Source organism: Drosophila obscura, unplaced genomic scaffold, assembly GCF_018151105.1.
Source record: "Drosophila obscura isolate BZ-5 IFL unplaced genomic scaffold, ASM1815110v1 contig_37, whole genome shotgun sequence".
NCBI lineage: Eukaryota > Metazoa > Arthropoda > Insecta > Diptera > Drosophilidae > Drosophila > Drosophila obscura.
In genome coordinates, this window is record NW_024542825.1 from 893,196 (window position 1) to 920,265 (window position 27,070).

Here is a 27,070-nt window from a genome sequence, read left to right on the forward strand (position 1 = left end):
TTTATGCAGAATAGCATGGATATATAGCAGCTACGGGAACGATAGCTAAATAAACTTGTTTGTTTTTTCTGATTATTCGGTAAGTTTTTTCTTGAATTAAATAATAAATAAATAAATAAATAATTACTTATGGCGACTCTGCCCTTGTATCCATCGATCTGCTAGGGTATCAAATGCTTCGGCCCTCGCAGCTTGCACTTACCTTCTGGTGTTTTTTGTTTTCGCACAGGTTGAGGTGTTTACTGTACCGAACAGCTACGTTTTGTTGTTGGCGGCAGCAGCGGCGACTGATAAGATTCTTATTTTCCTTCCTTCTTTCTTTTTGCTCGAATTTTGTTTTTGTTTTTTTGGGAGTGCGTGCCTTTGATAGTATAAGTGTGTGTGTATCTGTGTGTGGGCCTAACAAATATTGAATTTCTAGACGAAATTTATTAAGCGAATTTCTAAGAAGGTTAATACATTTTTTTTTTGTTTTTCCGTTTTTAATTCGTTTATTTGTTCTATGCTCAAATTTCTATTAATTTAGTTCCTTATTCATACATTTTTGTGTGTTCTTTCTAAATTACACATCAGGACTCAATTTTTAAGCTCCAGCACAGAGCTGAAAAACTTACCCTTACGTACGAAATATTATTTAAAATGAACCTAAAATTTCCGCCATTTCTTTATCATTTCTATATTCGACATTATTTGTAATTTTTACAATCTTAACTGACTCCCATATTCAGGCGCTTTTGAACCTCACTTGGCCTTTATTTCACCAAAAAATGTTCCTGATTTGTGTGAGGTTTAATGAACTTGAACTCTTATCAGGCAGTCAGTTTGAATTTTGTGATACGTGTATGCCCCAGAGAGCTGTGTAATGCAACAAAAGAAAGCCGCAAACGAGACACACAAAGTCGACAAAAGAATAAGAAGTTAGTCACCGTCACATGGCTATATCTTCTAGGGCTTTTGACCTGCAGCAATATACATATAAATCGTATTGAGTTTCATAGTTATTTCTAAAATCCTCGATTATATTTCTCATGTTTTGCCTTAAAAAGTTTTGAAGTTGCTTCGTGGTTTGCTTATAGCCTTTTGAATATTGTACTCATAGTTTTCATGATAGTTCATAGTTTTTACCATCTACAGGCACCATCCACTTAGCAGCTGACTTATTTTTATGGGAAATATTGCTTAAATCCAGAATATATCTGCCAATACATATGTCCATTCTTCGCTGTAATTGGCAATTTTGATCAAACAATATCGATGTCAGCCAGGTCACCGATACCTCGGACTCCAGCAACGTCACCCGCCCGCACTCGTTCATCCAGATCCAGCAGCATGCAGCAGCCCCGCAGCCTGTAATATAGCCTTTAATAACTGATCTTTTTTAGACGCAGATGCAAATTGTCCATGTCTACACAACATTTAACATTTACATAACATTTCACCTTTACATAAAATTTTACATTTACATAACATTTAACATTATACACTTTCAAGTGGCGCCGCGCCAAATTACAGCGGTCACAGCATGAACTACCCCAGTGATGTAGCATGCCTGTAGAAATTATGTAGAATTTAGCTTTGAGTGCGAATTTCCGTTATGACCCAAAATAACCAAAAAAAATGTCAAACGTTTTTTTTTTTTTGTTTTTATGTGTACGTTTTTTTTGTTCTGTTTTTCAAGTAAAATTTTTGTAATTTTCATATGGTATTTTTTCAACATTTAATAGGGGAAAAAAAACAACAAATAAGCTTTAATTAAAAGCTCAATTAAAAGCACTTCTTAAATTTTTACCAGTTAAATATTTAGTTTCGTCTGGTTGGATTTTTTGATTGGTTTTCTTTGCCGATGGCTGGAAGTGCATTAATTTCTTTAATTTTTAAATGGGTCACAAAGGTCTTAACTGATCTATGTAGGTACTAGCATTAATCTCAAAAATTTCTTTAACTGGAACTGAAATTCAACCACGTTAGAATTAACATCGACCGCAGCTTCTGGCTGCTCATTAGCTTTTCCGAGAATTGCGCTCCAAATTGTTAAGAAGAAAATTAATTTTTTGTATTTATTTCAATAAAACTTGCGACGTATTTCGATTCAGGCCAAAATTTTTTTCTTTTATATAATTCCATTTAAAAAATCACATATTGAAATTCCTACTCTTTCCCGTATATACCCGTACTCAAAAAAGAGTTAAGGTAAAAGTGGATTGCCTTCGTTCCTTCTCGTTTTGCTTTGCACTGGAAAATAAATTGTTTCCGATTTAACAAGAGAAATTTAAGCGTAAATAGTAAAATATAGTCAGGAACTAAAAGTTCAAATATCTCGGCTCTTTGGCTCGTTGCCGTCCTCCTCTGCTCCGCATCTCCATATCGGCATATTTATATGTTCCTATGTACATATATGTATAAGCATAATCTTCCTTTCACACGCAGTAGGCCTCTGCCTATACCTCATTCAATAGTCAACTCTCCTCGCCTGATCACATCCAAATTTAGTAGGTAAAACAATCAATCTTATATATCTGTGTCTGACTTTTCCACTACAAGTTGAGAAATTTAACATATTTTATTCTGCTCCTAATAATAACTAAATATTCACAGAGAGCACTGCCAGTTCCGTTGACTTTTCGGTTTCGCTGGCCATGGCTGACGTACCGGGTGCGCCGATCATATCCATCTACGACCTGCTGCTGGAGCGCAAGATCCTGCTTGCTGGCAAGGGGGCATTCCGCAAGCAGAGGAACCAACAAGAACCGAACGAACCGATGGCCGAGACTGCCACCAAAGCCAAGGCCATCAGCAGTAGCATCAGTAAGCACCTCAGCTGTTCGTCCGATGGGGAAGTGACACCGTCGGGGCCAGCTAATGTTTCGGCCTCGCACCTGATCAAGAAGCGGACGGGCGTAATCATGCAGCAGCCCACAAAGAAGGAAGTGCCGGACAAAGTGGCCAAGAAGGCGGCGCCCAGGATTCTCAGTGCGAAGACCAAAATGAGAGCCTCTTCAGTTGGCAATAGCCTCTCCGATGCCTCCACATCCAAGCCATTGACGAGCACGCGCCGCAAGACGAAGAAGAAGAAGGTGCTCCGCCCACCTCTTCTCCTCGCGCAGTTTATCGAGTTGGCTCTCCAGACTCCGGCGTATCACCTGCGTGTCCGCCAGTAGATCCTCCTTGGACCCTTCATCCAGAAACTCCCTGCCTTCTGGCTTAGCCTCGGGCGCCGGACTCTTGCCCGGTTGTCCGCTCCTGTCGCTCATTTGCGCTTCAATTTTGTACTTGTAGACTTCCATTTCGTACTTGTAGACTTCAATTTTGTACTTGTAGACTTCAATTTTGTATACTCTAGGTTGTGGATTCGGTCAACGAATCTGATCTATGTAGGTACTAGCATTACTCTCAAAAATTTCTTTAACTGGAACTGAAATTCAACCACGTTAGAATTAACATCGACCGCAGCTTCTGGCTGCTCATTAGCTTGTCCGAGAATTGCGCTCCAAATTGTTTGTTCAATAAAACTTGCAACGTATTTCGATTCAGGCCAAAATTTTTTTCTTTTATATAATTCCATTTAAAAAATCACATATTGAAATTCCTACTCTTTCCATTTCAATTTTCGTTCGTTTTCTGCGTTTTGCTTTGCACTGGAAAATAAATTGTTTCCGATTTAACAAGAGAAATTTAAGCGTAAATAGTAAAATATAGTCAGGAACTAAAAGTTCAAATTTCTCGGCTCTTTGGCTCATTGCCGTTCTTCTCTGCTCCGCATCTCCATATCTGCATATTTATATGTTCCTATGTACATATGTATATGGGCAGTTCCGCCAAAAGGTCCACCAGGCCAAAAATCATAAAAAGTCAATAAAAACCGATTTCCATATAATTTGTTCCGGATATTTATACCCGTACTCAAAAAAGAGTTAAGGGGTATATTAGATTTGTGGTAAAAGTGGATGTGTGTAACGCAGAGAAGGAAAATTTTCCGACCCCATAAAGTATATATATTCTTGATCAGCATCAATAGCCGAGTCGATATAGCCATGTCTGTCTGTCCGTCCGTCCGTCGTCCGTCGTCCGTCCGTCCGTCTTGTTGAGCGCCTGGATCTCAGAGACTATAAGAGTTAGGGTAACCAAATTTGGTTTCCAGACTCATGTGATATCACACTGCTACAGTGTATTCAAAATTTCGCCCCGCCCCCTTCCGCCCCCACAAAGGACGAAAATCTGTGGCAGGCACAATTTTAAAGATACGATAAAACTATAAACGCAGTATCGTAGAGAATGCCCATATCTACCAGATTGACAAATCTGAATCAGATCGGATCATAATTATAGCCAGAATGAAGAAATTAATTTTCTGTTGCTTTCCCTGCCCCCCCTCCAGCCAACGACAACTCAACTCATTTTCCATCTCGCTCGCACACTCTGCCGCGTTGAGTGCGCGAGCAACCCCTAGCGGAGGAGATGTAGAATCTAATTGGAACATGTACAATCTACATGTTAGATGTAGAATATACATTGTATATGTAGATGTAGATAGCATATGTAGCAAAAAAATGTAAAATGTAAAATTTTTTTTTTTCTCAAATTCTTAAAAATTATAAGCTCAAAAATGTATATACTGACTGAGTACGGGTATAAGTAGAGTCGCGTCCCCAGAAGCGACTCACACGTTCCTTCTCGTTTTTTCTAAATTTATTGAAAGGTAACTAATTTACTTTATTGACATATAATTTCATTAACTTTCATCCTAAAACCTATGCAAATTAGCAAAAGTTCACGTTTTTGGTATTTTCTGGTATTTTTATAGACATGTTTTCTTTTACTATTATCTCCTAGGAAGAAGATGATTCTTAATAAAAGTTTCTCCTTAAAGTCTTTCTAACATATTCAACTACCCAAAACTATTATCAGAAAGTTGGTCCAACCTCGGCTAACAGTATATTTTTAGGCTTTTATAATAGCTGAATTCGGTAACGTCACGCCAGTAACGTTCGCCAGATGCCTCCGCGGATTTTTAACAAAAAAAGAGGAAAAGTTTTTACATTTAATAAGTTTGAAAATTAACTCTCAATACTTCATTTATTACCACAAAAAATTTTATACAAATAGCTCTATCCAATTCGCAGAGTTTTGCCTTTTTGTACCCCAACCTCGAAAACCACTTCTGTTTTATGTAACGCACTTTTAGGTCATACTTTGGCTTATATCTTTAAAACCGTGCGCTCGATTATTTCCACTTTGCTGTTGAATGTAGGTCTAACCAAATTATATTCAACGAGGATAATCTTTTTTCCAAATTTCAGCTTTTTGCCTATTTTTTTCAACATTTTGTCGTACGAATGTAACGTAACGCCAGATAGGAACTGCCCATATGTATAAGCATAATCTTCCCTTCACACGCAGTAGGCCTCTGCCTATACCTCATTCAATAGTCAACTCTCCTCGCCTGATCACATCCAAATTTAGTAGGTAAAACAATCAATCTTATATATCTGTGTCTGACTTTTCCACTACAAGTTGAGAAATTTAACATATTTTATTCTGCTCCTAATAATAACTAAATATTCACAGAGAGCACTGCCAGTTCCGTTGACTTTTCGGTTTCGCTGGCCATGGCTGACGTACCGGGTGCGCCGATCATTTCCATCTACGACCTGCTGCTGGAGCGCAAGATCCTGCTTGCTGGCAAGGGGGCATTCCGCAAGCAGAGGAACCAACAAGAACCGAACGAGCCGATGGCCGAGACTGCCACCAAAGCCAAGACCATCAGCAGTAGCATCAGTAAGCACCTCAGCTGTTCGTCCGATGGGGAAGTGACACCGTCGGGGCCAGCTAATGTTTCGGCCTCGCACCTGATCAAGAAGCGGACGGGCGTAATCATGCAGCAGCCCACAAAGAAGGAAGTGCCGGACAAGCTGCCCAAGAACGCGGCGCCCAGGATTCTCAGTGCGAAGACCAAAACGAGAGCCTCTTCAGTTGGCAATAGCCTCTCCGATGCCTCCACATCCAAGCCATTGACGAGCACGCGCCGCAAGACGAAGAAGAAGAAGGTGCTCCGCCCACCTCTTCTCCTCGCGCAGTTTATCGAGTTGGCTCTCCAGACTCCGGCGTATCACCTGCGTGTCCGCCAGTAGATCCTCCTTGGACCCTTCATCCAGAAACTCCCTGCCTTCTGGCTTAGCCTCGGGCGCCGGACTCTTGCCCGGTTGTCCGCTCCTGTCGCTCATTTGCGCTTCAATTTTGTACTTGTAGACTTCCATTTCGTACTTGTAGACTTCAATTTTGTACTTGTAGACTTCAATTTTGTATACTCTAGGTTGTGGATTCGGTCAACGAATCTGATCTATGTAGGTACTAGCATTACTCTCAAAAATTTCTTTAACTGGAACTGAAATTCAACCACGTTAGAATTAACATCGACCGCAGCTTCTGGCTGCTCATTAGCTTGTCCGAGAATTGCGCTCCAAATTGTTTGTTCAATAAAACTTGCAACGTATTTCGATTCAGGCCAACATTTTTTCTTTTATATAATTCCATTTAAAAAATCACATTGAAATTCCTACTCTTTCCATTTCAATTTTCGTTCGTTTTCTGCGTTTTGCTTTGCACTGGAAAATAAATTGTTTCCGATTTAACAAGAGAAATTTAAGCGTAAATAGTAAAATATAGTCAGGAACTAAAAGTTCAAATTTCTCGGCTCTTTGGCTCATTGCCGTTCTCCTCTGCTCCGCATCTCCATATCTGCATATTTATATGTTCCTATGTACATATGTATATGGGCAGTTCCGCCAAAAGGTCCACCAGGCCAAAAATCATAAAAAGTCAATAAAAACCGATTTCCATATAATTTGTTCCGGATATTTATACCCGTACTCAAAAAAGAGTTAAGGGGTATATTAGATTTGTGGTAAAAGTGGATGTGTGTAACGCAGAGAAGGAAAATTTTCCGACCCCATAAAGTATATATATTCTTGATCAGCATCAATAGCCGAGTCGATATAGCCATGTCTGTCTGTCCGTCCGTCCGTCCGTCCGTCCGTCCGTCTTGTTGAGCGCCTGGATCTCAGAGACTATAAGAGTTAGGGTAACCAAATTTGGTTTCCAGACTCATGTGATATCACACTGCTACAAGTGTATTTCAAAATTTCGCCCCGCCCCCTTCCGCCCCCACAAAGGACGAAAATCTGTGGCAGGCACAATTTTAAAGATACGATAAAACTATAAACGCAGTATCGTAGAGAATGCCCATATCTACCAGATTGACAAATCTGAATCAGATCGGATCATAATTATAGCCAGAATGAAGAAATTAATTTTCTGTTGCTTTCCCTGCCCCCCCTCCAGCCAACGACAACTCAACTCATTTTCCATCTCGCTCGCACACTCTGCCGCGTTGAGTGCGCGAGCAACCCCTAGCGGAGGAGATGTAGAATCTAATTGGAACATGTACAATCTACATGTTAGATGTAGAATATACATTGTATATGTAGATGTAGATAGCATATGTAGCAAAAAAATGTAAAATGTAAAATTTTTTTTTTTCTCAAATTCTTAAAAATTATAAGCTCAAAAATGTATATACTGACTGAGTACGGGTATAAGTAGAGTCGCGTCCCCAGAAGCGACTCACACGTTCCTTCTCGTTTTTTCTAAATTTATTGAAAGGTAACTAATTTACTTTATTGACATATAATTTCATTAACTTTCATCCTAAAACCTATGCAAATTAGCAAAAGTTCACGTTTTTGGTATTTTCTGGTATTTTTATAGACATGTTTTCTTTTACTATTATCTCCTAGGAAGAAGATGATTCTTAATAAAAGTTTCTCCTTAAAGTCTTTCTAACATATTCAACTACCCAAAACTATTATCAGAAAGTTGGTCCAACCTCGGCTAACAGTATATTTTTAGGCTTTTATAATCGCTGAATTCGGTAACGTCACGCCAGTAACGTTCGCCAGATGCCTCCGCGGATTTTTAACAAAAAAAGAGGAAAAGTTTTTACATTTAATAAGTTTGAAAATTAACTCTCAATACTTCATTTATTACCACAAAAAATTTTATACAAATAGCTCTATCCAATTCGCAGAGTTTTGCCTTTTTGTACCCCAACCTCGAAAACCACTTCTGTTTTATGTAACGCACTTTTAGGTCATACTTTGGCTTATATCTTTAAAACCGTGCGCTCGATTATTTCCACTTTGCTGTTGAATGTAGGTCTAACCAAATTATATTCAACGAGGATAATCTTTTTTCCAAATTTCAGCTTTTTGCCTATTTTTTTCAACATTTTGTCGTACGAATGTAACGTAACGCCAGATAGGAACTGCCCATATGTATAAGCATAATCTTCCCTTCACACGCAGTAGGCCTCTGCCTATACCTCATTCAATAGTCAACTCTCCTCGCCTGATCACATCCAAATTTAGTAGGTAAAACAATCAATCTTATATATCTGTGTCTGACTTTTCCACTACAAGTTGAGAAATTTAACATATTTTATTCTGCTCCTAATAATAACTAAATATTCACAGAGAGCACTGCCAGTTCCGTTGACTTTTCGGTTTCGCTGGCCATGGCTGACGTACCGGGTGCGCCGATCATTTCCATCTACGACCTGCTGCTGGAGCGCAAGATCTTGCTTGCTGGCAAGGGGGCATTCCGCAAGCAGAGGAACCAACAAGAACCGAACGAGCCGATGGCCGAGACTGCCACCAAAGCCAAGGCCATCAGCAGTAGCATCAGTAAGCACCTCAGCTGTTCGTCCGATGGGGAAGTGACACCGTCGGGGCCAGCTAATGTTTCGGCCTCGCACCTGATCAAGAAGCGGACGGGCGTAATCATGCAGCAGCCCACAAAGAAGGAAGTGCCGGACAAGCTGCCCAAGAAGGCGGCGCCCAGGATTCTCAGTGCGAAGACCAAAATGAGAGCCTCTTCAGTTGGCAATAGCCTCTCCGATGCCTCCACATCCAAGCCATTGACGAGCACGCGCCGCAAGACGAAGAAGAAGAAGGTGCAAGCCTCGGGAGGCTCGACTTCAAAGTCCTACTTGATCGACCACTCGGCTGACCAGCGCATGCCCATGTCACCGCGTAAGGCTGGCGGGGAAATCCTTGCACGCGCCAAGACACCCACACCTACAGCTACAACACCCAAGTTAAATACCCCCAAAACATCGCAGACCAAGCTGCGCCTGAAGGGGCGCAAGTCCAAAACTTCCCTCGGCTCAAGCAAGACTCCAACGACTCCCAGCAGTGTCAACCGTTGGCGCATCTAGGAACAGCGTTTGCACTGGATCTACCACATCGCATTTTTTAGTTACCATTTTTAAATTATATTTAAATTTAAAGTTTCTTTAGAAATTTATAGGAATTACAATTACAATTAATAGAGTTTGGTCTTCTTTTATTTATACCCATAGAGTAGAAGAGTTTTCTGATGAGCAGACACCCTAGGACATAGCTGGAAGAAACACAAGGCTAGAAGGCAGACTTCCATTAATCCAATCCCTCGGTAGGCAATCCCAGGAAAAGCTAAACCATTCAGATATATTCTTGCACACCGTTCAACTATTTCTTTTGAACAAAAAAGAGCAATCCACGGGCAACGTTGACTGGCTGAAATCATTTCACGTGTTTGCTTGTGTTTTTTTTTTTGTATTTTTCATTTATTTGTTTTTATAATAAATTAGAATTTTCATTACTGCAGCTTAACATTCGGTTTCGTTTCATTCTTTCATATATTTCATTTAACTTTAAGACTAAGACTTGTGACACAATTTTTAAGCCAATTTCGCGAACGGCTCAAATGAAGTTGACAATAATTATACATATGTATATATATTTTGGGGGAAGGGGCGATTCTCACATGCTTCTCGTGCTTATTTTTCAGTTTTTAGTTTTTTTTTTTTTTGATTTTGTGCTGGAATTAGCCAACATTTTGATAGCTTAGACCTAAATGTATTTACTTAAATAATTCTGTTTAAACATTTTTCGCATTCAATTCGCACAAGTTGTTTGCCATTTGCATTTGCTTTGCTGAATTTGGTTTGATTTGTTCTGTTAAAATGCAACCACTACAAACTAGCAATACTTGGCTATATATATCGGAACATATATATATATATATATATGTATGTATATATAGTGTATATATAGAGTATGCCATTATCGGGTCTCCTCGCGCTTAGCATTGTAGATTGGGTTTGGTTTGAAGTGTCTGTCGGTTCGGGTTCTGTATTGTGGGGTATCGACTGTAAACGAGCGGTAGTGGGTGGTAGATCAAAGAGGAGTTATACAAACGAACGAAAGAATTGCTCACAATTGTTTCGATTCGCTTTTACAAAAATATTGTACACAATAAACATTTCTCTTGTATAATTGTTTTTATCAAATTTTTTAACCCGTTAGCCTGCAAAGACCGGCAGGCAGACCGTTATAAATATATTATTTAACTGTTACTGTTGCTGTTTTTTGCGCTTGCTCGACATTCGACATTCGTAATGAATTTTCTAAAACAAAAATTCAGGGCGCGCCCCTCTTGCTTGTGGTTTTTCTTTTTTCCTTTTCTTTTTGTTGATTTTTTTTTTGGTATGTTGTGAGATATGAAATACTTGAGGAATTTGTAGATACATTTTGTCTAAAGCAAAGCCAAAACGAACAGGTGCCAAACGTAAATGCAGTTAATAAAAAAACGATAAACAATTGCTCTAATCCTAACTAAAATGCAGCTACTTATAACTTAAATTACACATTTTCTTCTTCACTTAGAACATAGACATAAATATGTAGAAATTACGAATTTCAGGGGGGCGGTGTTTGGGTATTTTTTGTATGTGTTTCATGTGTGTGTGTGTGGGGGTGTGTGGGTGTGTGTGTGGGTAGGTTTGTGACTAAATTTTAGTTGAATTTTAAATTCAATTTCAGATTTTTTTTTTTTGGTGGCTTTGCTTTGGGCCCAAGACTTTGCTGTGGGTCTTTTGCCTTTTTTCGTGTGTCGAAGACAATTGGATTGGATTAATTTTAGTTGCACCACAATTATAGAAAAACTTTGTTTTTTTTTTTTTTTTTTTGCAGCTAACGTATAAAGACCTCAGCCAATGTTTTTTCAGTCTGAAAAACATAAAAACGTTTCGGGTGAGCAGCAGGTTACAACAAAAAAATAGAAAAATTCATGAAAACATAAAACATTTTTCAACATAAATTCATTCAGTGCGCAAGTAATCAAATTACATGGGTTAGTAAACACAAAAGAGTTAAAAAAAGAGTGTGCATTAAATCCAAACTAAATTCCGGCAATATTAACAACAGAGGAGAGAATGGAAGAACATAGCAAAAATTTACTTACAAATATTACACAACAATTTTAAATTTTCGCCTGTCTGAACTTTTTGAATTTTGGTGAATTTTGTTTTTGGATTTGGACAGCACAAAATGTGGTTGGGAGTGATACCAAATTGATTGGATTATGCATAACAACATTTCATTCGCGTCTCAGTCGAACAGTTTAACAAATTGTGTGTGTTCGCCTTGTGTTCGGGGTTCTATGGAATACAAAAACCTAGAGCTAAAGAGTCATCTACTCTGGCTGCACTATAGGTGGAAGATTCAAGGGGTTAATTATGCCGATGTTTCCACATCAGTCTGCACCCAGAGTAAACGCTTCTTGCACAGAGAACGGAGAACATGCCACAATATTTGTTTGTTTAAGTTTTTACGTCTTTCTAACTAAGAGATCAGTTACAAATGCCCGCTAAATACAGTGCGTTTCACAACGTTAAGGCAACAGCTCTCAAAAAATAAAAAGCTGGATTTCGAAATTAATTTTAATTCAATTAGAATTCACGTATATTCATACGATTCTACGCCTCAACTGTGGCAATTCCTTAATAAAGTCGGTTTCGTTTGAATAATTAGAGACAGCTGAACAGCTGACTGTTTTCGAATATAATTCTTGGGATTTCTATTTTCCAACTTTGTCAATTTATGAGCAGAATCAAAGGTAATCTTAATAGAATATATTATTGAATTTAATTAGCTTAGCTAACGAAAAAGGAACTGTTTTCCAACAGCTAGAATTAGATGGACTAATAGAATAGAATTCCAGCGAGTCTGTTTTATCTTTTCACCAAGAGCGGCCTTTACTCGCTGCCGAAAGGCTTCAGGTGAAGAATGTGCTGGCTGGCCAACAGCTTTTGGCATTGATTAACCATCCGTCTGGAGCTGTCAGCTACTCGCCAACAGGCTTCCGAGTCACCTGCTGCCCAATCTGCCTGTCTTAACGCTTTGCAACGCACTGTATGTATACATGTATGTGTGTGTGTGTGTTTTGTGTGTGTGTGTGTGTGAGTGGTTTACGTTACAATTAATTGTCGCTTGCTGTATTGCTGCTGTTGGGTGCTGCTGTGGTCGTGGTTGCTGGTTGTTGCTGTTGTTTTTCACATTTTTCACATTTTTAATGAGATGCTTAAAATTCAGTGTGCATTGACATCGACTCAATGCTCTGACGCAGCTGGTCATCGTTGTAGATCTTTTCGCAGACAATGCTCACCTTTTTCAGCAATTCGATGGCAGTTTGCAGCACGTGATGCCATTTCCGCAGCTCGCTCTCATGCGACTGCTCCTGCTGACGCAACAGCTCCAGCCATTCCTCATTTGTGTTGGGAAGTTCCCTGTGCATCGAATAGAAATTGATTGTGTTAAAGTGTTGTTAAATGGCAGTGGTACTCACTTTAAGGCCGCCAAACTGGGGAAGTGCGCCCGTCGACTGAGATCCACGTCAATCCGTTCCTCCAGCTTCCAGAGCTTAAGTAATAATATCACATTTAATGCCAGCATCAAGCACAGCAACAGTATAACAAACAATGACAAGCCCTTGTGTTTGAGGAATCTGTAGTGTCCCTGTCCCTGGCCCATGGCCAGTGGCAGGCGGCCAACGCCGCCGAGATCGACGCCGCCCAGGTGCTTCTGCAAATGCTGTTGCTGGTGGTGGAGCTGCTGCTGCTGCAGGCCCGACAACTGTTGCAGCTTGCCGTGCTCGTGCAGCAGAGCAGCAGCATGACTCGAGGCGGCCCCAACGGCCCCCGATCCGGCGACGCCGCCCCCAGACAGTAAATGTGACTCCAGCAGTGTATCGCCAATGCCAGTCTGTGCCGTGCCGCCGCCGCTGCCGCCAGCTGCTTCCTCCAAGGGGCGTATTTGTGTGGCGGTACCTGTGGAGTAGGGACGAGCGCAGAGAGAGAGAGAGAGAGAGAGGAATGGCAAATGGTACGGTTAGAAATCAAATCATTCGAAAGCATAATTCTAATAAAATATGAGCCAGAATCGGGTGCACGCATATGTATGGTATGGTGAGGCAACAGAATCACAACATTAAGATACAACAGAAAATCGGGGAGAACTATTCGTTAAAAATAAAAATAACTGCAATAACAAAGCAAATTGGTCAGGTATAAGTTCTATACATATATGGTTGGCAGCAATTGCCAGCGCTAGAAGGGTTAAAAGATTAAAGGAACTCGAATATAGGAATCGGAAAAAGAGTAAGATTATAAAAGAGTTGAGAAACATATCTGATATGATTGAGGAAAGCATTCGAGAGAGTCGGGAGAGAGGGAACGGAACCCCCAAATGATGCAAATGTGTATGACACGCGAGAAGTTCTTCAGTTTCAATTGTTTACTATTGAAAGCATCTCAGAAGATTCCTATTTGAAATATACATATACTCTACTAGATATAGTCTAAACTTTATAATTGATTGATTGCTTGCTAATTGTTAGCCACTATATAGTTTCTCAATGAATATTTTTAAATGCTCGACCCGCACAAGCGAATGCTGCCAAAGAGAATGCTCGAGAATTGAGCTGGCTCATATTATTCGCTGTTTGGTTTACTTAGTTTTACTGCTCACAAATTAAAAAGGCCTGCCTGCCCACTGCTGGACAGAAGGGTGTGTGGACACACACCTTATCTAATGCTTAATCTTTATATGAGCATGTCATGTGCATTTCTATGAATTTGTGGTGTGCTCAAAGTGAGTCATGTCAACTCAATGTCTAGCCCACAACACACGATTATTCTCAAAATGTTTCATATTTTGTCAGATTAGATAGCGATTCAAATCTTTGCAATTAAAATCGATAGCACGTGCAAAGATTTAGAACACACCATATGTTTCGACACCTGCACCTGGATTCACTTTCCACTGATAAACAAAAAAAAACACCTGGGTGGGTAATCTGCCTCCGATACACCTGCACAACATTTATAGCAGCTCATTGTCAAACGGAAAACCAACAATGAAGTTATTTATAACATGGAACGGAAACTTTAGCAAACTTTTCGCATCTTCTGAAACCCACTCCGCTGGCAATTGCTACCCATTTTTATAGCTATCACTGGCTGTGTGTGTACAATGTACCTTTACTCGACTGAAAAATGGCCTTACGATGATGCCACAGTGGCTGCGTATGCTGATGATGATGATGCAAGTGCTGATGATGATGCGGCGCCGGCGGCCTTTGATTGTGCGGATGCTGATGCGGTTGCTGTTGGCTACTACTGGCAGTAGTACTGTGATGATGATGGTGATGGTGATGCATGTGCAAGTGCTGGTGCTGATGATGCTCATGCTGTTCCGACTGATGATGATGGTGATAATGATGTCGTGATAATGATGGCTCTCGTATGCTGTCATTGTCCGTGCTGGTTGCTGTTCCCGTTTCCGTTTCGTTTAAAGTTGCTGTGGCTTTTGCCATAGCTGTCCCTGTTCCTGCTGCTGCTGCTGCTGTTGTTGTTGTTGTTGATTGTTGATTTATGCCTGTTGTGGTGTATGTTGTTGTTTGTAGCTTGTTGTTGTTGTAGCTTAGCATATTGGAATTTGGTTTTCGTTGGTGGTTTTTGTTGCAGTAACAGTTGTTGTTTTCGTTGTTGTTTTTTGTTGGAGGAATGGTTTGGTATGCATGCGTAAGTGGTTTTGTTGTCGTTGTATGTGTGTGTGTGTGTGGTTAGAAGAAGCAAATGGCAAATGGCAATTGGCATTCGCATTGGCAGTGTATATAGAATACGAGTAAATATTCCATTTGTTTTTATAGAATTAAAATTGCTTTGCATTGTTGTTGTTGTTGCTGTTGTTGTTGTTCTTGTTGTTGTGGTTGTTGCATTGTTGTTAATTGTTTATTATTTCTTACATCTAAATGCTTACCACGCCTTGGCCTGCGTCCCTTGCCCTTTGCAGGCGGTATACACGTCTCACTCTGCAGTGCATGCAGCTGAGCGCCAAAGAAATCCTCGACACCCGCCCACGTATTCTTCTCGATGAATCCCTTGACAACGCCCCAAATTGATTTCTTATATTTAATTTGGGTATGTATCGATAGCATGGTGTGATCATCAACCGTTCTATATACGGACAAAAAAAAGGAGTAAACTGACACTGAAACTGGATGTTTTTGTTGTCTGCGTCATACCTGGCCAAACAAAAGTGTATAAGCACACTGAAGCTATCCGCATATGGAATGCCTGCATTAACACTATTTACGTCTATGGAATACAGTTCGCCCGGCTTGCTGCATGCCCTCATCGTTTGATATTCGGTCACCTACAAAATGGCAAAATCAATTAAACAATCAATTCAATTGTCGCTGCCGCTGTTATACCTTTGAGGTCTTGGGTCCCACAGAGGCGGCCAATTGTACGGTGACATTGACAACGCGCACACTGAGACCCTCCTCGTTCTTGGTCCATTCGCCAATGGTCAGGTCCGTGGATTTGCGCATGGCATGGAAGTCCGTTAAGAATTTGGATTTGGTGAACAGCAAATTGAACAGCGTGTCCACGCTGATGGGCAGAATGGTGTGAACTATTTGGCGGCCCTCGTGCGTCGATGTGCACTCGGTGGTGGGCACAAATCTGTGAAAGATTTAAACCGGATTAGCTGCAATAGCTGCAACTTGCAAGTTATTTAGTGGGATTCTGCCCACACACTTACGGCACATTATTCTCCTCGGAATCGGACGAGTCCGAGACATCTGTGGGCGCCACCTCTTCGGCATTTTTGCTGACCAATTCTGGTTCCCGTTGCCGATGATTTTTGCTCATCTTCCGTTTGCTTTCCGCTGCCACATGTTTAGCCTCTCCCGAGGCCGATAGCGAGGCGGCAGCTGCCGTGGCTGCTGCTGCTGCTGCCGCCGCCGCCGCTGCTCCCGAATTGGAACTCGTACTGATTTTCTTTTCCGCGCTCTTCTTATCACTGCCACTGGCTGTGGTCGTCGTCAGGCTGTTGCTTGCATTGTTAGTGGCAGCTGTGCCTGCTGCTGCTGTCGCTGTTGAACTTTCTGTGCTGTTTCTGTTGCTGCTGCTGCTGCCGCCGCCGCCTGGCAGACTCATCATGGTGACGCCCACCGACTGCTCCGCTGGCTTCACGGAGCTCAGCGTCAGCTCTTTGGCATTCTGTTTCATCTTCTTGCTTAGCTTTCGTGCACTCTCCTTGTTGTTGTCGGAGCCACTGGCCGATGCGTTGGCCGAATTCGAAGATTTAGAAGAGTTGAAGAAATATTTTGTTTTGGATTTGCGGGGTGCTGCTGCCCGGCCACTGCCGCCGCTGCTGGCGCTGCTGTTGCCGCTTAAACGCTGCAGGGGTTGCTGTAGCTGTAGCTGTTGCTGCGACTGTGACTGTGACTGTGACTGCTGCGACTGATTCGATTGATCGTCATCAAGGGCCGTGTGAAAATCCACATCGGTTTCGGTATCCTTATGCAATGTGGGATCAATATAGTCCTCGTCGTCGGTGGTCAGGCCAAGCTCTTCGCCATAGCAATTGTGGACGTATTTCCAGATCTCTTGCGGCGAGAATTGCTTGTTCATCAACGTGTTCTGCCAGACACGGAAGAGCATCAAGAAGGACTTGTCGCGCGATGTGAATGTGGCAAAGAAGTACTTGTCCTTGCCGCTGGCTATCGATATGGCATTGGGTATCACCAAGGCGGTCTTCTCTTTGGTTATCGCCGTGACATCCTTCCACTTGATGCTCACATAGGTCTCCCAGCTGAAGATGTTGGCATGGAAGCAAACGTAGTTCTGTGATACATATAAACGGCCCTGGACCAAGATATCCCGTTGCAGGGCGCAGGAGTAATCTAAGGCAAGTAAATCAAGAAAATTAAATTTAATTCGATTATGGGGGGGTGCTGGCTGTGTGGGGGTCGTGCTACCTACCCACAATCAATCGCTCATCGTTTGGCACGTCCTTGAAGAGTTTCTTAAAGTCCTCGGCGCGTGACTTGTAATTGGGATAGATGACGTTGTACCACGACTTCTTTTTGGCCCGCTCCGATAGCCGCGAGGGCTTGGCCGACTTCTCGTTGGAGTTGGAGCTGCTGCTCACCTGTTGATCGTTGCCGCGCTCAACGCGCAGGATGCTCAGCTCGTGTGGCGTCAGCTCGTTTAGCCTGTGCTGTGCGTTGTCCTGCAGGGAGAGGGAGAGTTGATCCATAACCATTAGAATTTCCATGCAACCAATCAAACGACGCGCGCTCTAACATTATAGCCGCTACCCGTTCAAACAATTGTTTTATTTCTACTGATGTTTGCTGCTGTTGCTGCTGCTGCTGCTGCTGCTTCTGTCGCTGCTCAACTCTTCCTCCTCCGATTATGATGATGATGATGATTCACCTTTCGGTTCATAGGAAACAACTTTCGGCCAGGTGTCTAGGTTTTATTTTCTTATCAATACCACACGCCTGTCGCCTGTTTACGACCCCCACCAATTATTTACAACAACAACAAATAAAGGAGGGAAAAAAAAAACTAATTCGCGATACTCGTGCTACTTTTTGTGCCTCATTTTTTTCTGCTGGTATCGTACCCGTGGAGACGCGCCGTCGCTTATTGAATACCGCTTTGCTATTACCAGCCCACAGGCCCACACAAAACACAAAAAAAAAAAAGAATATATATATATATAAAATCTTATCAATGGGCAGAGAGAGGCGAGCAGAAAAAAGCTTCGACCGAAAATTTATGTCGCGAGCTTTTTGGCCTCACACCGGACGGGTAATTCTAATCAGCTGCGGCACATTGAATGGGTGATAGAGTATGCCCATACATTATACCATATAAACATATATAAGTACACATATATGTGTATGTATATATATACTGGGAATGACTGACACATTTGTGTGTGCGCTGACTATCAATTGGGAGCGATTAGATTTTGAGACCACCACACACTGACGTTCAATATTCCAATGCAGTTATTAAACTGTGACTCGATATCTCTCATTGTGTCGTGTCTTGTCTGCCAAAAGCGATCCATCTTTATACAGCTGTGTTCAGCCATCGATCCATCGATCAGTCGTTCGGTCGATCATCTGTCTTGGCCGGGATTTCTTCGCACCTTTGTTGCTTTTTGTGCTAATGGTTTGGGCAAGCAAACGCCCAGCAAACTGAAAGCTTTTTCGTTGGAAATGCAAATAAAAACCGGAAATAGTTGACGGTTTTTTGCCTTCTGAGATTGAAAATATATTCCATAAAGTAGAGATCAAACAAAAAGAATTCAAAAAGTATAGCTGCGTGTACATTGGAAGGCTTCTGAGGTATGGGCAGCATATTTCAAATGCAATCGAACTATTGCAAGATATTCTTGTAGTTATATTAAGGCTGTGCATATGTTTTGAATGTTTGATTCTGCTCTGTTTGTTTTCTGCTGCCAATTATGGGTCGACACTGGGTCGCTTGGCCTTGAAAATTTAATTCCAAACAGGTGTTTAATCATAAAAAGTTACATTGATTGAGTTCTAATCGCCCAGAAACGCTATAATCGCTGACATTTTTATCGTGGGTTTATGTACTTCAAAGCTTCTAATTTATACCCCACTCTGAGTTTGAAAAGCTCACGCTTTGGTCAAATATTCTGCAGGTAGGAACTTCATTGTTAAGAGACAGCAAAATGCAGTGCAAGTATTTCCCACTCTCCCCGCCCAACTAATGCCCAAATGGCTGATTGATCCCACATTGATCCTGGCTTTCACTCACCTCATCTCGTCCACTGCTTGATGTGGAGAGTTTTGGCTGACTGGCTCGTCCCTTGGAGCTGGTCGAGCTCTTGCGACTGCTGGGACTGTCCGTGCAGGAGCCGCCTGGCTGGGCACACCCGTTCGAGTCGACGCTCTGTGACTGCAGTGGCTGATCCCTTGATCCCTGATCGCTGGCAACAATGTTGATGCTGGGCGTGGATGGCGGTGGGACGCTGCTGCCGTTGCTGCTGTTGGCCAAATTCGTATTAGAGCTGGAAGTGGCTTGGGCTAGGCTAGGATTGCTGCCGCTATTAATGCCATTGATGGTGGAGGAGGAGGCAACCGACGACTCATTGCGTTGCTGAGATCCTGAAGCTGCTGTTGCTGTGGCTGCTGCTGCTCCTGCTGTGGTTGCTGCTGCTGCTGTGGCGACAGTGGCCGCTGCAACTGTGCCCGCTGTGGATACCGCCGCCGCAGTTGAGTTTGTGGCCGTGGAAGTGTTCTGTTTCGAAGACGTCGACGAAATGGATATGCTGCTGTGCTCAAGGGTGCCCGCAGCTTCCTGGATGGTGAGTAGTTTGCTGTTCAAACTGCTGTTGATCGTGGTGGTTGTAATTGTGATCTCCTCGCTGAGAGAATCGCGCCTGCAATGGTACGGGAGGTGGGGGGTTTAGCCCAAAATTAGTAAATAAATTCCACTTTGCATTCCGGCTCTAAAGCTACCGTTTTGAATTGTTGATTAAATGGAAAAACTCTTGAACTAGGCATGCAAATTTGGAATAAATAATTCTCTTACGGAATTGGACCATGGCCTGGCTGGAGAGTTTCCTGAGCACTGAATGGATCCATTCCCACCTACCTGTCGCCACCATTGCTACAAGCAGCAGACGCCGCTGCCCTGTCCTCAGACGTGGCATCTTCGTTCCTTTGATGCCCCTCCTGCTGCCCCTCCTGCGGCTGTTCCTGCTGAGGAGTCGGCGGCTCTGGCTCCTGGCACCTCTCCTGCGCTTGCTCTGCTTGTGGCTGTGTCTGTGGCTGGGTCTGTGACTGTGACTCTGGCTGTGACTCGTGCTGTGTCTCAGCTAACATGTTGGCATTGGCATTCGCATTGGCATTGGCATTGGCATTGGCTGGGGGCTTACTACTGCACGGACTATCGGCAGTTGTGGTTGTGGTGGTTGTTGTTGTTGTTGGGTCGGTTATAGTAGTAATATCTTTAATCCTACAATAAAATGCATATATAAACAAATCAAAACAAACAAAAATAACAAATGCCAAATTAAAAGACATGCCCAAAGGATGCTACGACCTAAGACTGTAATAGCAACCAAAAATCGCAGTTCTACATGGGAGCAAGGATGCTAATAGATTAACTACTATCAAACTACAAATGGGGAAGTAAGGAAAAGGATGAACGACACACTAATAAGAAAAATTCCTAACATTTTTGATGGATAGACAAATAATCTGCCTCACTAAAACACTTGCAACAAATTGTTGCCCCTAGAAACTAGCGCTTGAGTAAGAATTTACAAACCCTACCAACACATGAAACATAACACAGAAATATTATATTAATTTTATATTTCGATATAATATTAATATAAACTATAACAAAAACCAACCCAAATCTGAATAAAATTAAGTAATAATTTCCCAGTCAGACACAAAAATCGAAAAGGAAATAATATTTTATATTTTCAGAGTTAATATTAAAATATTAAAGAAATATTATTTTATATTTACAGAATTAATATTAAAATTTATTGAAACCCAGAAGTGGGAAGATCAAGATCAAGACCTACTAAATCATTCCTTACAAATATCAAACAGTGACGTAAAAAGACTCTTCTAATCATAAATACAAAATGAGTAATTACTCATCTATTTGCTCTCTCCAAGAGTTCATTAACACTACACAATGACTCACAATCAATTAGGCAGATAAAATGCCTCCTTTTACGCGTAAAATACTTATTAAACATTAAAGTTCAATCTTTTAGTTCACACACAAAAAAATAAAAAACTTTTGCCATCAAAACAAAAATTATAATTTATAAAATGCGGTTTCAAGCAATAACTGTTATTGGTAAGTGGCAAGTGATAAGCAAACAGCTTCAATAAAGACACTGAAGTGGGGGATAGTAAGTAGTAGCCCCCTCCCCTCCATCGACACCTGTCAATTGGTTTTGTGGGAGAGACAATATCGCTGAAGCTGATCATCGTTCCCAGTAATTTGGCTTTTAATTAATTTCCTTTAATTGTTTCACGCCACAGATAGCACACACACACACACAGACACACACACATTGGAAATTCTAATCAACTTTTTGGATGCTTTTTCCATACCAGAGAACGCGAGGCGCTCGCTTCTTTTTGCGCCATTTCCCGTTCAACATTATAGCAATTTTGATAGCAATACTATGGCTATGGTTGGCTATGGAAATGTATTTATTATTTTCAATTAGACATGCTCTTGCCTCAGTGGACTGCGACAGAGTGGTGTATCAATTGCCATTCAACGATGGTAATCAATTCTATTGTGTACTATTTTTCTGTGTTTCTGTTTCTGTGAGCTTTTGCTGAGCCTCTGTCTGTCTGTGTGGGTCACAATTGTTTATTATTTTCAATATATATATGCATACAAACATATATACTTATAGGCCCGCCAGCATGTATGTATACCATTTAGTGGTGATAAGAACGATAAGATATTCGCTTCTTTCTAGCTTTGATAAAGCAATCTGCCAGATGTTAATGGTCAGACCCACAGTCGTCGCCCACTCGTACAATATTTGTGCAAACACTAAAGTCTCATACAATCAAATTTGTATGCCTTACAAAGCTGATGGTAAGCCTTTAACCGACTTTTAAGTACTGCTAAAGCGGTGGGCACGTATCCAATAGGACACGGCGCACATTGATGCTCGGACTCGAGACGCACAAGCGAAGTCTGCCAAAGAGAATACCTGAGAATTGCCAAAACAATATACAATGCGTGTGCATGATTCGAAAACTAGAGTTTACTGTTACTGTTGTATTTGAACTGAAAAAAAATGTATTTGAAAAAAAAAACTGAACCCCCTGCTGATCTACACAACAAGAAAGAAAGCCTAGTTTTGGGATGAAAAAGCTTCTGACACTGATCGTTAACAAACATTTTAGCCAGATAAGGCCAACCCACACTTGATTATCTTTTTATGGGAGTACGCCAATCCAATGGGTTCCGACTTTGCCACACAAAATAGCAGCTGGATTGCATGGAAACAGACTGATCGAAAGTGGCAATATCAGAGCGGCTGCTGATCAATAATACACGTGTACACGTTTATCTCATGCCATGCCTGGCACACATCTGCTCAAAATACCCTCTGCTAGTTTAATGATATATTAATAATTATTAGGCGCCACATCTGTTTCGATTTGTATTGTTCAAGCAATATGTGAATTATAGAACGACCGCACTCGGGGGTTACGGAATTGCTTACGGAATTACACAGTACGTTTGTACCCGAGGATTGTGTCTTGTTATGGATTATGGAAATAAATACAGATTTCGGTCAAAGATTAGTTGTTACGATTTTCTATTTGGACATTCAGTTAGAGGGCATTGGGACTTGGACTGTTTTGCAAAAACAAAATACATGTCATGTGCGTGACGAGGGCTCATTGATTCTCCTAATTCCCAACGTTGAACTAGGGAGATTAGAACCCTTAATAAATGATTTTTATATCCAATAATAACCATTTTCTATGTAATTATCGCTTCCACTATTTTTGTGTTCAATATTAATGACATATTTTCTCTGTTTAGTGTGCTCCATTCTTTGTATAAAGATTGTATTCCCGATCGGCTCTAGAAATAACTCAAAACCTCAGGCCTTATCAATGTCCCCCCGTTCAAGTTCATAGCAAAAGTGAAATATTGTATACATTGTTGAGATGAACATCATTCAAGCCCCCAACCGAACAGCACAAATACGAAACGGGGAATTGTATAAACAAACAAAAATAATGGAGTGTACAGGAACCATTAAATGATAATTCCCCTTTATTAAGTACACATGTATGAATGTATATAGTATATACGTTATGCGATTACGAAAAAGTCACTTTCAATGTGAGAAAGATCAGAGATAATGTACCATATATATGTATGTATGTATGTAGTATATAGAAACTCTCTTCATTGAGCAATTAAACATACATATACGACGAGTGTTTAAGAAAGTTTCAGTGTGAGAATAATTCCCCCCCCAGATAACAGATTAGTAAAAATAGACTCTGAGAAAGATGTGGAGATAAGAGGAGCTGAGAAATTTTTGGGTACAAATTATCTGGCTAGCATATTAACTGATAAATGAAGTACGAAACAATTGAAATAATCTTAAAATGGATACGATAAATCATTGAAATTGTTTTGAATAATTGAGTGGAAATTTTTTAGAGGGCAAATGTAGATGAGATTCCTAGGAAAAATGCTCTATAGAAAATAATAAACCAAATATATATGTATATACATATATATATGTACATATATAGTATATATCAATTATTGTAGTTGCCATCGATGTAATTGAAAGTGCAGCCGACTACACTCACCTCTCTCGCGGCCCCGTTGAACTCTAACCTTTGCGTTAGTCTAGCCATAAAAAACTATATTAGCCACATAAAAAATGTATTACAATTATTAACAGCAACTGACAACAAGTCGCAGAGAGGGGGGTGGGGCAGATCTATTCTGCATATATGCATATATCTGAAAGCGGGCAACGACTTTGTCAAATCGTAATTAATATTTTCCCTTTCCACCTCAAAATGCAACAAGACTGGGGGACTGGCGAAAGACTGGCGAAAAATCAATAATAAAGTGGGTAAAATCAAAAAAAAAAAAACAAAAAAAAAGTGTATTACATTTTCTTTCTTTTGGTTTTCTTTGGTTCCACGTTTAGGGTTTTCCTATGCGGTTTTTTTGGTTCCTCGTGCGGCATTGCTGTTGCTTTTGTTGGCCGTTGTTACTGTGTGTGTGGGGAGGGGGGTTTGGTTCTTTTATTGTTGGGGGGTCGCCGTCACAATGTATGTCATCGTTCGAAGAACCGAAACAGAAACAGAACACAAAGCCAGAAAGCACAAACGAGCGAAATAAACAGATGACGAAACGTGAAAACGCGACGTGAAAATAAAATATATTCTATTTTTAGCACTGTTTTGGCGAAATGTCATTAATTTATGAACTATCCCACATTTTAGCAGCACTATGACATGCCCCGCGAAACCGCAACCGTTTTGCTGTTAATTATTTAATTAATTTTTTCTGCTACTCTGTTCCGTTTTGTTGTTCTTTTGCTGGTTGATTTGTTTGTTTGTTTGTTTGTTTGCTGACTGTTTGAAGGCACGCGAGGCGGGGCGGTTCAAGGCAGTTTGTACTTGTGCCGGGCACGTCATTTCAGCGCGACGTTACAATTTGCACTCGAGAGAGAATCGGCAATAGCTGCCAGAGAACGGCAGGCACCCACCAGGCAGGCAGCGAGAATGAGCAAGACTTATGCGAGGCGGCTACTGGTCGACTACTGCATACGCTAGAAGCAGTTGCTTTGTTCCTCGGAACCTCAACAAAGGTTTCTTCTGATAAAGAGAGTAACCCACATACATAAATGTATATAAATGTATTTGCTGGAATAAATATATTCCGCACCTTCTCGCACAATCTGCTTTTCCACACAGTATCTGTATCTGCCAAGCCAAGCCAAGCCCAAGGCTAGTCGGAAAAAGTTTGTTTTTCGTTATTCGTTCATTCATGGTTACATGGAAAACGCTTCGCTGCACTCGCACAAATTTTGATACGATTATATACATATACGTACATATGTATATGCGATTATGCACATACAGTGCGTTTCAAAGGTTTAAAATTAAAACACTTGTTGGCAAATAACATACGATGCGAAAATTCAAATAAGAATTTTCCGTCAAAGAGCTGCGTCAGGTTTGTAGCAAAATGATGTCTTCCAGCACCCACAGCTGAATAAGTCCAGCCAAATTATTATATTTTATATTCTACCGTTTCTCTGCCGCTGCGCTGTCGCCAGTTCGCCTACATAACCAAACTAGAGCAAATATTTCTCTTGCTCACACTGCCCTGCCTGCTTTTCACATAAAGAAGGTTTTTGTTGCTGGTCTCCTGATGGTTAGTTCTAGAAATCCACACTTATTTAATTTTTGAAAAATAATTGTAGCATTCATTTTAATTTATTGAATCAATTAATTCATTAAAACAATTTAGAATTCGGTCATTATTTTAGTTTTTGGGGTTTTCTTGCTGCTTTTCGAAGCTAACAACATTATATTATCCCAAACTTATATGAAATCAAATTATATGAGCTAATTTTGTTGATCACTGATTACGTTTAATAGAATTTTGTGTGTTTTAACAACAAGTTAATGCCATTAGGGAGTTCATTTGATACATAAAAAGGGGTTAAGGAATTCCAGAAACGACTAAAAAAAATCTATTTAGATTAATTTATCATATGATATCAATTTGATAATGGAACATTTTAATTATTTTCTGGAAGTGGAAAAATCTTCTCAACTGCCTAAAATCGTACTACTGCAAGCACCAAAAACTATTCCATCTTGTTAAGAAAATGGCCAACAGTCTGGAATAGCACAAATAGCTAAATAAACACATTTAAAAAGACCTTACCACCATGAAACCCACAGTACTCTTTTGATACGTCTGAGCGCGCAACTGTTGCGCAATAAAAAAGAAAAAAAAAAGAAGTAAAACGGGAGCTAATGCAAGAAGTAAACGGTTTTGTGGGGTAAGCAGACTACAAAGTAGACTGGGAGCGCAATATGGGTATTATCACTGGAGTGACTGGTAGATAAGCCAACTGAAAGGAATGGAATGCTATATACGAGTATAGCGTATGTATAACGACATGCAATATGAGGAGCAAGAGGGAAGGAGTAACTTTTAAACATGCAAACCAGCAAATAAACCTACACCACAAATAAATATGCTTAGCTTTTAATTATATTTAAAAGTCTTTTTGGGTTGGCAGGTGGCACACAGTTAGGGTAAAACACTCACATGGGCGTCGCGTTCAGGCTGACAGTGCGTTTGTGCCTGTGTTGCTGTTGCTGCTGGCTATGGTGGCTACTATGATGGTGGTGGTGGTGTGACGACTGGCGAAATATGCTTTGAGCTGTGGCCAAGGATTTGGGCAGGGCACCTTGGCTGGAAGATTTGCACAGGGCCACAAAACGGTTGCTGGCGCTGACCGATGGTGCCGATGATGTGGATGCTATCGAGGAATTCGAGGAGGAGGTCGATCTCTGCTGTTGTTGTTGTTTTTGCTGTTGGTGCTGCTGCTGTTGGCGCTGCTGTGTGACAAAATGCATGACAACACGGCACACGTTGCCGTTGCCGCCCCACAATTACAGTCTCTCTCGTTTGTCTGAGATTTATTTAGTTTATTATTATATTTAAAGTGTTTTTAGCGGAGGCAATTTGCGTAGTCGTCGTCGTCGTTGTCCAGCAACAACGGTACTCGGCTCTCCGCTATGCTCTGCTCAGCCGCTGTCCACTGCCTATCTCTGCTGCTGCTGCGCCGCTGCTGACGTCTGCGGAAGTTTCTTTTTATTTTTGTGGTTTTTCATAGTTAAAACACTGCCACTTTATGCTCTTTGATGTCTACATGTTATGTGGAATCGATCGTTTACACTCGAATGTTTTTTTGTATTTATTCGTAAGTGAGATTCATGTACAAGTGCGTATAAATTCTTTCGTTTCCTTTCCGTTTTTTCACTTTTTTTGCGCATAAAAGGTATACGTCGTGGCTAGGGATGTCGAGGGTTTCAGTGTGCAGACGCCGCTGTACTCGAGTTCATTACTCCCGTCACTTTTATGACTCAAAAATAATTAAATATATTTCCTAATTTCCCCTTATGTTGTTTCCATGATTCGTGGTGTTTTTCAGTCAATAAAATGTGTATATAATAATTGCTGGCAATTGCCGGCACCATGGCAACTCCCGGCCACAGCTGTTTATCG

At 41.0% G+C, this 27,070-nt stretch overlaps 3 protein-coding genes across 11 annotated transcripts; 2 read left to right on the forward strand and 1 right to left on the reverse strand.

Moving 5' to 3' along the window:
* Positions 1-2,450: 2,450 nt before the first annotated feature.
* LOC121404726 lies at positions 2,451-3,158 on the forward strand. Its single transcript, XM_041594873.1, has 2 exons — positions 2,451-2,540; positions 2,596-3,158. The coding sequence occupies exon 2, from the start codon at positions 2,637-2,639 to the stop codon at positions 3,156-3,158; it is 522 nt and encodes a 173-aa protein (XP_041450807.1). The 5' UTR covers positions 2,451-2,540; positions 2,596-2,636.
* Positions 3,159-5,371: 2,213 nt separating this feature from the next.
* Positions 5,372-9,384, forward strand: LOC111078932. Of its 4 annotated transcripts, none has more exons than XM_041594796.1 (3): positions 5,372-5,463; positions 5,566-6,044; positions 9,008-9,384. In XM_041594796.1, the coding sequence occupies exons 2-3, from the start codon at positions 5,607-5,609 to the stop codon at positions 9,269-9,271; spliced, it is 702 nt and encodes a 233-aa protein (XP_041450730.1). In that variant the 5' UTR covers positions 5,372-5,463; positions 5,566-5,606; the 3' UTR covers positions 9,272-9,384. The 4 variants fall into 4 exon arrangements, with proteins under 4 accessions (XP_041450730.1, XP_041450729.1, XP_022229583.2 ...); XM_041594795.1 differs by having other exon boundaries at positions 5,406-5,510; XM_022373891.2 differs by lacking the exons at positions 5,372-5,463; positions 5,566-6,044 and adding an exon at positions 8,345-8,426 and having other exon boundaries at positions 8,529-9,377.
* Positions 9,385-9,648: 264 nt separating this feature from the next.
* On the reverse strand, positions 9,649-26,973 carry LOC111078881 (membrane-anchored lipid-binding protein YSP2). 6 transcript variants are annotated; one of them, XM_041594791.1, is made up of 11 exons: positions 26,108-26,971; positions 19,871-20,233; positions 19,031-19,655; positions 17,210-17,459; positions 15,984-17,130; positions 15,652-15,904; positions 15,463-15,593; positions 15,198-15,394; positions 12,724-13,204; positions 12,544-12,664; positions 9,649-11,105 (listed from the first exon to the last, which is right to left on the reverse strand). In XM_041594791.1, exons 1-11 carry the CDS (start codon positions 26,416-26,418, stop codon positions 11,070-11,072), a joined length of 3,915 nt encoding a protein of 1,304 aa, XP_041450725.1. In that variant the 5' UTR covers positions 26,419-26,971; the 3' UTR covers positions 9,649-11,069. The 6 variants fall into 6 exon arrangements, with proteins under 6 accessions (XP_041450725.1, XP_022229556.2, XP_041450726.1 ...); XM_022373864.2 differs by lacking the exon at positions 9,649-11,105 and having other exon boundaries at positions 12,014-12,664; XM_041594792.1 differs by lacking the exons at positions 9,649-11,105; positions 26,108-26,971 and adding an exon at positions 23,926-24,478 and having other exon boundaries at positions 12,014-12,664.
* Positions 26,974-27,070: the final 97 nt, after the last annotated feature.

Coding starts and splice junctions, on each gene's coding strand:
- LOC111078881 (XM_022373864.2), bottom strand. CDS start 26,418: ATGCATTTTGTCACACAGCAGCGCCAACAGCAGCAGCACCAACAGCAA. Junction 15,905..15,983: donor TCCGAGGAGAATAATGTGCC/GTAAGTGTGTGG, acceptor AATCTTTCACAG/ATTTGTGCCCACCACCGAGT. Junction 15,395..15,462: donor ATACACTTTTGTTTGGCCAG/GTATGACGCAGA, acceptor GTCCGTATATAG/AACGGTTGATGATCACACCA.
- LOC121404726 (XM_041594873.1), top strand. CDS start 2,637: ATGGCTGACGTACCGGGTGCGCCGATCATATCCATCTACGACCTGCTG.
- LOC111078932 (XM_041594796.1), top strand. CDS start 5,607: ATGGCTGACGTACCGGGTGCGCCGATCATTTCCATCTACGACCTGCTG. Junction 6,045..9,007: donor GCAAGACGAAGAAGAAGAAG/GTGCTCCGCCCA, acceptor AAGAAGAAGAAG/GTGCAAGCCTCGGGAGGCTC.